Source organism: Rhinoraja longicauda, chromosome 16 (assembly GCF_053455715.1).
Source record: "Rhinoraja longicauda isolate Sanriku21f chromosome 16, sRhiLon1.1, whole genome shotgun sequence".
NCBI classification, from domain to species: domain Eukaryota; kingdom Metazoa; phylum Chordata; class Chondrichthyes; order Rajiformes; family Arhynchobatidae; genus Rhinoraja; species Rhinoraja longicauda.
The window spans coordinates 15,648,905-15,660,752 of record NC_135968.1 but is presented as its reverse complement, the minus strand read 5'-3'; the positions used below and the strand labels follow the sequence as shown (position 1 = coordinate 15,660,752).

At 45.8% G+C, this 11,848-nt stretch overlaps 1 protein-coding gene across 1 annotated transcript; it reads right to left on the bottom strand.

Moving 5' to 3' along the window:
• Positions 1 to 249: 249 nt before the first annotated feature.
• sfr1 (SWI5-dependent homologous recombination repair protein 1) lies at positions 250 to 8,936 on the bottom strand. The gene is made up of 4 exons (XM_078412786.1): positions 8,890 to 8,936; positions 4,579 to 4,697; positions 2,568 to 3,008; positions 250 to 552 (listed from the first exon to the last, which is right to left on the bottom strand). Exons 2-4 carry the CDS (start codon positions 4,678 to 4,680, stop codon positions 364 to 366), a joined length of 732 nt encoding a protein of 243 aa, XP_078268912.1. The 5' UTR covers positions 4,681 to 4,697; positions 8,890 to 8,936; the 3' UTR covers positions 250 to 363.
• Positions 8,937 to 11,848: the final 2,912 nt, after the last annotated feature.

Below are 11,848 nucleotides of genomic sequence, written 5' to 3'. Positions count from 1 at the left end.
GCTTCACAGCTCTATAATTCCCTGCTTTTTCTCTCACCGTTTTAAAGTAGAGGGGTTACATTAGTTATTCTCCAGTCAATGGAACCGTCCAGTCTGCACAACTTAGGTAAAGGACCAGCAATGCATCTTAGGACAATTCCGGTGATCTGGGATGTGGATGATCAGGCCCTGTTTTTCCCAACACACAGCATGGAAATGCAATCAACCACAAGCTTCAGAAAATAAAAACAGGAACACTTAGAATCCAGTGGAGCAGCCTTTATAATAAAGCACACATTATTGTTGCACAGAATGACAGAGATTGCAGGGAAGGAAAAGGCTTATATCACAGTGCCAAGTATCATCATACTGAAGCTGTGGTTCTCATGTATCTGTGAATTCGTCCTCCAACCTGTTGTAATGCAGGAGTCGATCTTCCACGGCCAAGCTGTCTATGAGCTGCCCGAGGGAGGGCTTGTTATCAATAGAAAGCGTCTGCTGAAGTTCGTACATCAAAGTTTGGCTACTCTTCCTCCATTTCTCTATCAGGGACCCCAGTTCTGCCAAATTATTCTGAAAGAGACATCAGATACACAATGTTCACAAGTTATTGAGAAAGATACAATGTCCCAGCAATATCAGTTCTTGTAAATCACCCAAAGAGCACAAGTCTAAATATGCATTGAACAGACTAAGTAGCAGAGGGTTAATTTCTTAGCACTGTTCCTTCCTTAACTTAGAAATGCAAGATCAGGCACTTGAGCCATCATTTCTTATGCAGAATAGAGCTTGATGGTCCAACACAGGAGTAATCCAGATAAAACATAGCATCCATTTTAATCGTATCTGTTCATGCGAGACCTGAATCAGTCTCCCCCTGTTCTCATGGCAGTCCCTATCCCATAATCTGGTCAACCCTTTGGTTGAAGAGATCTTACTCACTGCCATTTTCCCCAGAGATCTACAAACCCTGTGTGGGCACCTCCTCCAAACAAAGGTTTTAAAACCTCATCACGTGAAATGCTGATCAAGATCAAATTAATTGCTTGGCAGCTGTTGCCAAAGATTGACACTTTTCTACCATGTAGACAGTACAACATATGAATAAATTCAGACATACAGTAACTTTTATCATTACAGAAGGCTGAAGGTTTAGCGGCACCCAAGATCGCAAGCTGCGACTGGCAAATGACATTTCATGCAACATCGTTACAAACCTTCAGCCTTTAACATTTGCTGAAGTGCAAGGGATTTGACAGGGCTGCAAGTTCCAGCATTTGACTTGGCAACTTTTATGCTGAATAAGGATTGGGGATTCAACATTGCAGATCTGAGCAATTTCTATCTCTGTGAACAGAAACACTTGATGCAGGTCCTGCACTCAGCCATTGCTTCAACCCTAACAAACAATCCCAGCAGGTTTTCACACTCTGCAGGAGATTGTCAATCACAGTCATGAGCCTAGAAAATGTTAAACTAATCTAGTGAGAGATGCAAGAAATATAAATGTGTCTCAATACAGCTCAAGTTACGATCATTGCCCCACTCCACAATAAAGGGCACCATACACGTCCAGATGGCATTTAGTCCTGGGCTAATCTGGTTCTGATCAAAACCTTACATGACTATCAAAAATCACTTTTTCAACACAAAAGCAGCCTAACACAACTGATCACACGCCATCGGGGACCCCACTCATTACTTTTCAATCTTAGCCAACTAGTTGTAACCAGAAATTCACTTGCAACACATTTTAATCTATTCCTCATCCTCACCTCTGGAGCTCCAAGGATCTATCCTTTGCCCCTCTAATATTTCTTATCTACTCTCCATCTTTTCCCATAATTCACCCTCTACTTCAGGTCCCTGCATTTCCCCAATTCTGTTTTTGTAATCCTAGAATAAATCATCCACCAGACAGTTTTGCCTTCAGCTGCCTGCACCCTAAAATCTGGCATTCCCTCCATAAATCTGCCCCTTAATCCTTCTTTGACACTCCTTAAATCTTACCTCTGTGGCCAAATGGTTTAATTTTTGTTCGTCTTTAGAACCATTATGTAATTGGATAATATTCTCCTTATGCACCTTTGGTTGTCTTTGCTACGTTTACAATGTCAACCAATAGCAGTTGTTATGGTGATGGGGGAAAGGTGTGAAAGTTGGAGCCATCGTTTGAATGGAGCCTAGGACAACAATAGACAATAGACAATAGGTGCAGGAGTAGGCCATTCGTCCCTCCGAGCCAGCACCGCCATTCAATGTGATCATGGCTGATCATTCTCAATCAGTACCCCGTTCCTGCCTTCTCCCCATACCCCCTGACTCCGCTATCCTTAAGAGCTCCATCTAACTCTCTCTTGAATGCATTCAGAGAATTGGCCTCCACTGCCTTCTGAGGCAGAGAATTCCACAGATTCACAACTCTCTGACTGAAAAAGGTTTTTCCTCATCTCAGTTCTAAATGGCCTACCCCTTATTCTTAAACTGTGGCCCCTGGTTCTGGAGGTATGAACAGAATTGTTGGGTTTCCAACAGCACTCTGGGGAAACTGCCACATGTACTGCAAGGTCATAGGGCCAACCTCTTACCTTCGCCCTGTACATTTCAACCATTTTCAATCTGCGAAGAAGCTCCTCTTTCTCTCGCACTTCCCGCTGCAGTCGATCCTTTTCCTCAAGCAGCTCCTGCTGTTCGGTGCTCACAGTCACTGGGTGAGGTCCCGGTGATTTGCCGGGAGTCCAGGCATGTTGCAAGGCTGCTCTGGAGGCACCTGGACTCAGCCCATCCCCCTCTGCACTCGTGTCCAGCCTTCCACCCACTAACTTCTGGCAAGCACTCTCCGTCTTTATGCTCCCACTCCTGCCAGCAGCACGAGTTTCGCCGATGAGCTGGCTGATGCCAAGGTCTACCCCAGTCTCTGAATGTCCACTGTCCTCACCGTCAACCTTCAATCGCTTTGGCATAACAAAAGGAGCATTGAAGGAACGTCGTGTTTTCTTCAGCCGCTCCCGGAGGCTGGCGCTCATTGGCTGACAGAGGGAGACAGTAAAATGAACAATATTGGGTTTGTAATAAATTTCACATTGTACCTTCTGCTATTAAATGAATTAAGATTACAGTCCCCAATCCTTAGCAAGTCAGTGGCAGACTCTCCGCGTCCCACTGCAGAGAAATGCTTGTAAAATCCACTCCAGTGCAACATCAAGGAAAGTCTGCACCATCTGAAGGTCACTGCTAAGGGAGCAATGCACTAGTCATAGAGCTGTACAGCACAGAAACACTCACCTTGTGTATGGCTGGGCTCTTCCCATTTGGCTGCATTTGGTCCATAGCCCTCTGATGATTCCTATCCACATATCTGTCCAAATGTCTTTTAAAAGTCGTAATTGTTTCCGCTTCTATAGTTTCCCCTGACAGCTCTTTCCAGATACGGACTACCCTCTGAGTGAAAAAATTGCCTTGATGTTCCTCGTAAATTTCTTCCCTCTCACCTTAACCCTATGCCCCCCTAGTTCTAGAAGCCTCTACCTGGGAAAAAAGACTGAGCATTCACTTCATCCATGCCCCTCATGATCTTGTACATCCCAAGTTACCCCTCAGCCTCCTATGCTCCACAGAAGAAAGTAACAGCCTATCCAACCTCTCCATATAACTCAAGTCCACGTATAAGCAACATCCTAGTGAATCTCTTCTGTACCCGTTCCAACTTAATGACTCTACTGGAGGGGACGTACTGTTGTGCAAATAGTTAGAACAATAGTCTCAATGGAGAGGTTCCGAAAGAGTGCTTCACTCTCATGGAAGCTGTAACACAGGACTGGAGCAACATCAGAGAGACCATACTTCAGATGAGATGTTGACTCTGTCCTAAACGGTTCAAAGTAATTATTTTAAGTCAGGATATTCTCCCCAGCGCCGATATTTATAATTTTACTAAATGTAGGAAACATTGTACAAGTGGAGGTAAATACAGTTGACCTATCTCTGGTAGTCTTTGACTTGAAAAACTGAATGTTTCTCCCCTCACTCCTGCTGCTTGACCTGCTGAGTGCTTCCACCATTCACTGGTCTTGTTTCAGATTTGCAGATCTGCTGCTTGCTGCTCCAATTATGAGCAGATATTATCATTTTATTTTTGTGCAAGCTTGCTGTCTGCAGTGTTTGACACTCACCGTATTCACCATTTGTTGAACTTGGGTCTGAACATCCTGGCACAATCGCTATGGTGCCTTAATTTCAAAAGGCCTTAACTGACAGAGAAGCGCTATGGAACTTCAAGTTCACGAAAACCACAAACAAAACGTGTTCTTTCCTCAAGTTTTTGCAACAGTGGGAAATGAAAATTCCTATCCAAAATTTTCCCTTTCCAGGAACGCTGTTGCAAGGAGTTACCAAACATTATTAATATACAGGAGCAGAGAAATGCAGATAATGAAATGGCATGTGTCTCACAATTCAGGCTCCATCTGAGAGTGAAGGGAAATGGCCAGAAGCTGCCAGCCATTCGCATCAAACACACTTCCTTGTGTAAGGTGTAGCTACATTAGAACTGCACTAGCAGACTGCTGACATGCATTGCAATATTATTGTTTGACTCACCGTTTTCACCACCATTTTGCTGTGAACTGGGGTCTGAACATCTGTGCCCAGTCTGTCTGCCGACACAGGTTCACATGGCGACCCAAATGTTTTATTCTCCATCCTTGCACTCTATCACTCTGCAACATAACACACATCAGATTCATATAGCAGCCCTGGACAAGAGTGGACAATCCACACTGAGATGGAGTTATTATACTGGAGATTGGGACATTGGCCATTGCTAGGTCAGATACAACACAGACTAGGTGCTCATGCTCCTCCCCCACTTTACATGGGTGAACTGGAACTTCACCTACCTGGTACTGAGGAAACCAAGCTGACCTACATTGAATCTCATCTAATCCCTCTCACCCTCAGTATTCTAGTCTTAATGCCTCCTTTGAGTGTTCTTTCAACTCCTGACATCCTCCCTTTCTTTCAGACCATTACATTCCCTCAGTCTCTGGGTACCCTTACAAGCTGCTCACCATCCCTGACCCAGTGCCCGGTGATATAGTCCAGATGTATACTGAAGAAAATGTTGCCAGTAAAAACTGGTAATGTGGCCGCTCTAGGTGACCCCTGTCTCTTGCCTCTCCCCGCACCCATCCCCAACCCTATCATCCCAGCCCATCCTTCTTGCTGCAGTATTGCGGCTGACCTCAAGCCTCCCCCTGCAGTTAAGCCTATCAATAAAACTAATCAGAGAAAATTCCACCTGTGTCACCTTCACTCCAGATCCATGATCAGCTAGCACTTGTTGACAAGCTGCAGTGTGCAGGATTGACCTGCACATGCACATATTCACGCTCCAAATCACAACTGACTTATTTAAGGAAACATACATAAGCATTTCACCAGCTCCCTTTCTGCTAAATTCTCCAAATCTATGACAGGATAAGTGAACCAATGTCAGTATCCACCCGTTGGGCAAGTCCTAGCCTTGAGGCACCATTCATATTCAGATGGCTCCAATCTGCAGGTAATGTTGCTCACATGACACCAGGCTCCCAATAAGACACTTTTCACCTATGCAATTTACATACAGTGCCCTCCATAATGTTTGGAACAAAGACCCATCATTTATTTATTTGCCTCTGGACTTCACAATTTGAGATTTGTAATTGGAAAAAAATCGCATGTGGTTAAGGTGCAGCACATTGTCAGATTTTAATAAGGGCCATTTTTATACATTTTGGTTTCACCATGTAGAAATTACAGCAGTGTTTATACATAGTCCCCCCATTTCAGGGCACCATAATGTTTGGGACACAACAATGTCATATAAATGTAAGTAGTCATGTTTAGTTTTTTGCTGCATATCCTTTGCATGCAATGACGGCGATTCACGGACATCACTAGTTGCTGGGTGTCTTCTCTGGTGATGCTCTGCCAGGCCTGTATTGCAGCCACCTTTAGCTTATGGTTGTTTTGGGGGCTAGTCCCCTTCAGTTTTCTCTTCAGCATATAAAAGGCATTCTCAATTGGGTTCAGATCGGGTGATTGACTTGGCCACTCAAGAATTCATCATTTTTTAGCTTTGAAAAACTCCTTTGTTGTTAAGAGTAGCATGTTTGGGATCATTGTCTTGCTGTAGAATGAACTGCCAGCCAATGAGTTTTGAGGCATTTGTTTGAACTTGAGCAGATAGGATGTGTCTATAAACTTCAGAATTCATTATGCTACTAACATCAGCAGTTGTATCATCAATGAAGATAAGTGAGCCAGTACCTTCAGCAGCCATACATGCCCAGGCCATAACACCCCACCACCGTGTTTCACAGATGAGGTGGTATGCTTTGGATCTTGGGCACTTCCTTCTCTCCTCCATACTTTGCTCTTGCCATCACTCTGATATAAGCTCATCTTCGTCTCATCTGTCCACAAGACCTTTTTCCAGAACTGTGTTTGCTCTTTTAAGAACTTCTTGGCAAACTGTAACCTGGCCATCCTATTTTTGCGGCTAAACAGTGGTTTGCATCTTGCAGTGTAGCTTCTGTATTTATGTTCACGAAGTCTTCTGCGGACAGTGGTCATTGACAAATCTACACCTGACTCCTGAAGAGTGTTTCTGATCTATCGGACAGGTGATTGGGGATTTTTCTTTATTCGAGAGAGAATTCTCCTGTCATCAGCTGTGGAGGTCTTCCTTGGCCTGCCAGTCCCTTTGCAATTAGTAAGCTCACCAGTGCTCTCTTTCTTCTTAATGATGTTCCAAACAGTTGATTTTGGTAAGCCTAAGGTTTGGCTGATGTCTCTAACAGTTTTATTCTAGTTTCTCAGTCTCATAATGGCTTCTTTGACTTTCATTGGCACAACTTTGGTCCTCACGTTGATAAACAGCAAGTTTCCAAAGGTGATGTAAAGACTGGAGGAAAGACTGGGTGCTGCTAGCTCTCTTATACCTGCATTGAGGAGGCATTTAAACACACCTGAGCAATTACAAACACCTGTGAAGGCATGTGTCCCAAACATAATGGTGCCCTGAAATGGGGAGACTATTTATAAACACAGTTGTAATTTCTACATTGTGAAACCAAAATGTATAAAAATACCCTTAAATAAAATCTGATAATGTGCTTTTTAACCACGTGTGATTTTTTCTATTACAAATCTCAAGTTGTGGAGTACAGAGGCAAATAAATAAATGATCGGTCTTTGTCCCAAACATTATCGAGGTCACTGTAGAATATAGCATAGTACAGTACAGAAACAGGCCCAGAAACCGAGTACAATGTCTATGTCGAACACAATGCCAAGTTAAATAAATCTACTCTGCACCAGGTGTATCTCAGGATAACAGCAACATCCTCTACCTTCCTCCCCCCACCCCCAGGTGTGTTATAAACACTGCAACAAGAGACTCCAGATGCTGGAAATCCCTAGCAAAAAAAAGTTCCTTCCTGAAGAATGGTCTCGGCCCGAACCGTCACCCATTCCTTCTCTCCAGAGATGCTGCCTGTCCCGCTGAGTTATTCCAGCTTTTTGTGTCTACTTCAGGAGAGCTCCCCTACAATGCCTCCAACCTGATAGTTCCTCAGTCCCACGCTGCTGTTTATTTCTCCTACTCAAAATTCACAGGCAGGGCTGCCCTGGTGAGCCCACTGTATCTACCTGTTCTTACTCCACTGAACTTATCTCCTCATACCTCGACAAACTATCCATGCATCTACGAGAAACCCACCGACTCACGCAGCTACTGGACTACACCTCAGAATCTGGTGCACAGGATGTGAGGTGTAATCCAGTGGCTGCAGGAGTCAGGAGTGAAGGGGGGAGTCAGGAGTGAAGGGGGGGGAGTCAGGAGTGAAAGGGGGAGTCAGGAGTGAAGGGGGGGAGTCAGGAGTGAAGGGGGGACTCAGGAGTGAAGGGGGGAACTCAGGAGTGAAGGGGGAGTCAGGAGTGAAGGGGGGAGTCAGGAGTGAAGGGGGGGAGTCAGGAGTGAAAGGGGGAGTCAGGAGTGAAGGGGGGGAGTGCGGAGTGAAGGGGGGAGTCAGGAGTGAAGGGGGGGAACTCAGGAGTGAAGGGGGAGTCAGGAGTGAAGGGGGGAGTCAGGAGTGAAGGGGGGAGTCAGGAGTAAAGGGGGGAGTCAGGAGTGAAGGGGGGGAACTCAGGAGTGAAGGGGGAGTCAGGAGTGAAGGGGGGAACTCAGGAGTGAAGGGGGAGTCAGGAGTGAAGGGGGGGAGTGCGGAGTGAAGGGGGGAGTCAGGAGTGAAGGGGGGGAACTCAGGAGTGAAGGGGGAGTCAGGAGTGAAGGGGGGGAGTGCGGAGTGAAGGGGGGAGTCAGGAGTGAAGGGGGGAGTCAGGAGTGATGGGGGGAGTCAGGAGTGAAGAGGGGAGTCAGGAGTGAAGGGGGGAGTCAGGAGTAAAGGCGGGTGTGAGGAGTGGAAGGAGGGGGGAGGTGTCAGGAGTGAAGGGAGGTTGCCAGAAGGGAGTCAAGAGTGATGGGAGGTTGCCAGGGGGTGAAGGTAATGTCAGGAGTGGAAGGAGTGAATGGTGGTTGTCAGGAGTGATGATGAGGGGTATCAGGAGCCCTGGGGAGGGGGGCGGGTGTGAAGAATCAAGTTGGGGTTAACAGAAACTGGGGAGGGGGTTAACCAGGGGGGGGGGAATGATTATGAGCCGTGTGGGGGGGACGGGACCCGGGTGGAGGCAAGATGAGGATCAATGGGGCGGGTGGGAGGTTGTTTTCAGGTTTAGGCGGGAGAGGTTAGTATTCGGGGCCGGTGAGAGTGGGGCCCGGGGGGAGGAGCCGATCGGTGCTGGCCCGGGGGGAGAGGGGTGGGGGGCGTTTTGGAGCCGAGTTCGCCGCCGCCGCCGCCGCCTCACCCGCAGGAAGCCCTTCCACCGGCCGGCAGCGGACGCCCGTTGCCGTGGAAACCCCGCCCTTTCCCGCCCAGCGCTGGCTCTCGCCGTGCCCTCTGGGAGTTGTAGTCCCAAGCCCTGGCGGCGGCGCCACTGTGTGTGTGTGTGTATGTATATGTATGTTTGTGTGTGTGTGTGTTTATATGTATATGTATGTATATGTGTGTATGTATATGTATGTTTGTGTAAGAAAATAACTGCAGATGCTGGTACAAATCGAAGGTATTTATTCACAAAATGCTGGAGTGACTCAGCAGGTCAGGCAGCATCTCAGGAGAGAAGGAATGGGTGACGTTTCAGGTCAAGACCCTTCTTCAGACTGATGTCAGGGGGGCGGGACAAAGGAAGGATATAGGTGGAGACAGGAAGATGGAGGGAGAACTGGGAAGGGGGAGGGGAAGAGAGGGGCAGAGGAACTATCTAAAGTTGGAGAAGTCATGTATATGTATGTTTGTATGTGCGTGTGTGGGTTTATACCGAAGATAGACCCAAAAAGCTGGAGTAACTCAGCGGGTCAGGCAGCATCTCTGGAGAAAAAGGAAAGGTGACATTTCGGTCGAAACCCTTTTTCAGCCTGAGAGTCAGGGGAGAGGGAGACTCTACGGATCAAAGGAGAAGTGGCTAGACACAAAATGCTGGAGTAACTCAGTGGGATAGGCAGCATCTCTGGAGAGAAGGAATGGGCGACATTTCGGGTCGAGACCCTTCTTCAGACTGAAGGTTTAAACCAGCATCTGAAGTTCCTTCCTGCACAAAAGGGAAGAGGCTAAAGGAAATGTACAATGGTTCATCGTTAGCTGATGGGAAGGTGACAACGAGGCATACAATCAGTAAAATTAAAAGGAAGGACTTTGAAACTAGAAGGAGAACTAGGCTGGGGGGAAGACGGAGAGAGGGAAAGCAACAGTTACTCAAAGTTAGAGAAATCAATATTCTTTCTCTGCAGAGATGCTGCCTGTCCCGCTGAGTTACTCCAGCATTTAGGGTCTCTCTTCGGTGTAAACCAGCATCTGCAGTTCTTTCGTACACATCTCAGGCGTCAACAGTTTAATTGTCCTATCTACCCAAAACGAAACAGTGATTTTAATACCAGCAACGGCATAACAGGTCTGTAAACACAGTACTGATTGATAACACAATATACAAATATTCAATCAATGAAAAATGAGCCAATATTAGTGCAAAAATTAAAGTCGAGATCCCTAGTGCAACCAAGACAGATGGTAGTTCGAAGAGTAGTTGGTGTTTTCGGTATTCAAGAGTCTGATGATTGTTGGGAAGATACTGTTCCTGTCATGGTTATCAGATTCTTGGACCTTTTCCTGCTGGCAGGTATGAATTGAGAGCGTTGTTTACCTGGAAACCCTCTGTCCTCAGTTGGTGACTGATCTGGTTCTGTGGTGGGGTCACCAACTGAGGGTTTCCAGTTTGTGGGATAATTTTGTGTGCAAAGCAGAAGGGAGCCGGTGATGTGAAGTGGGTGCTGAGCTTCCTTCATTCGCTATAATAAAATAACTGCAGATGCTGGTACAAATCAAAGGTATTTATTCACAAAATGCTGGAGTAACTCAGCAGGTCAGGCAGCATCTCAGGAGAGAAGGAATGGGTGACGTTTCGGGTCGAGACCCTTCTTCAGACTTCATTCACAGATCAGCAGCTCTGCTCGGTTTGAGTGTTAGTTTATTATTGTCACTGGTATCAAGATATTATGAAAAATTTTGTTTACCCTATCCAGGCAAATCATTCCCCATATGAGTACAATCAAAACCGTATATAGTAAGAGCATTCATGACTCTTAAGCTACCAGATGAAGTATTGAAGCAGGTAGGATGACAACATTTTAAGTCCATGCTGACCAAGATGCCCTATCTAAGCTCATCCCTTTTGCCTGCATTTGGCCTATATTCCTCTAAATCTTTCCTAGCCATGTATTTGTTTACATGTCTTTTAAATAACGGCATTGTGCCGACCTTAATTACCTGCTCTGGCAGCTCGTTCCATATACCCCCCTCCCAGCCCTCTGTGGAAAAAGCTGACCCCTGGTTCCTATTACATTTTTCCCCTGTCATCTTAAACTAATATATCCTCTTGTTCTTGTTTCTCCTGCCTGCATTCAGCCTATATATTCCCCTCCATGATTTTATACATATCTATAAATTCACCCCTCAGCCTTCTGTGTTCCAAGGAATGAAGTACTAACCTGCCCAACTTCTCCCTGGTAATATCTTTTTAATATTTTCGAGCGATGCTGGCTCGAAGGGCCGAATGACCTACTCCTGCCATTGTCTATTATCTTCGCTGCATTCTTTCCAGCTTAATGATGTCTTTCCTATAGCAAGGTGAACAAAACTGAACACAATACTTCCAAGTGCAGTCTCACCAACATCCTGGACAAGTGTCGAGTAGAATTGTTACTGATCTGAAAGAACATGAAGGGATTAGGAGAGAGTTTAAAAAATGCAACTAGGAATCAAAAGAATTGATAGAATTAAAACATAAAACAATAATTATATATATTTACAGTAAAAAAAGGAAGACACGGGAAACTTCAGTTGCTGGAATCTTGAGCAAAACAAAGTGCTGGAGAAACTCAGCGGGTCAGTCAGCATATGTGAAGGAAAAGGACAGACGATGTTTTGAGTTGCGGTCCTTCTTCAAAAGAAAGACTGGATGGGAACTGACTCATCAACGAGTAGCCTGCACAATATCACAGGTAACAACAGGGAGAGAGGTGGCAGAAATATTAACACGCCATTTTTCAGGGAGACATATCGGAGGGGTGGAGATTAATACAATTAAAGCACAAGGGTAGGCCAGAGAAGGAATTGGATAACAAAGACAAAGTGCTGAAGGAACTCAATGGGCCAGGAAGCACTTGTGGAGGGAAATGGATCTGTTTGAAGAAGGGTCCTGACCCAAAATG

What these genes read in the sequence shown, in the direction of transcription:
- sfr1 (XM_078412786.1), bottom strand. Translation starts at nt 4,680, where the DNA reads ATGGAGAATAAAACATTTGGGTCGCCATGTGAACCTGTGTCGGCAGAC. An exon ending in GCAAAATGGTGGTGAAAACG is followed by an intron (nt 3,009 to 4,578) that starts GTGAGTCAAACA and finishes TCCCTCTGTCAG; the next exon opens with CCAATGAGCGCCAGCCTCCG. An exon ending in TTGAAATGTACAGGGCGAAG is followed by an intron (nt 553 to 2,567) that starts GTAAGAGGTTGG and finishes TGTCTCTTTCAG; the next exon opens with AATAATTTGGCAGAACTGGG.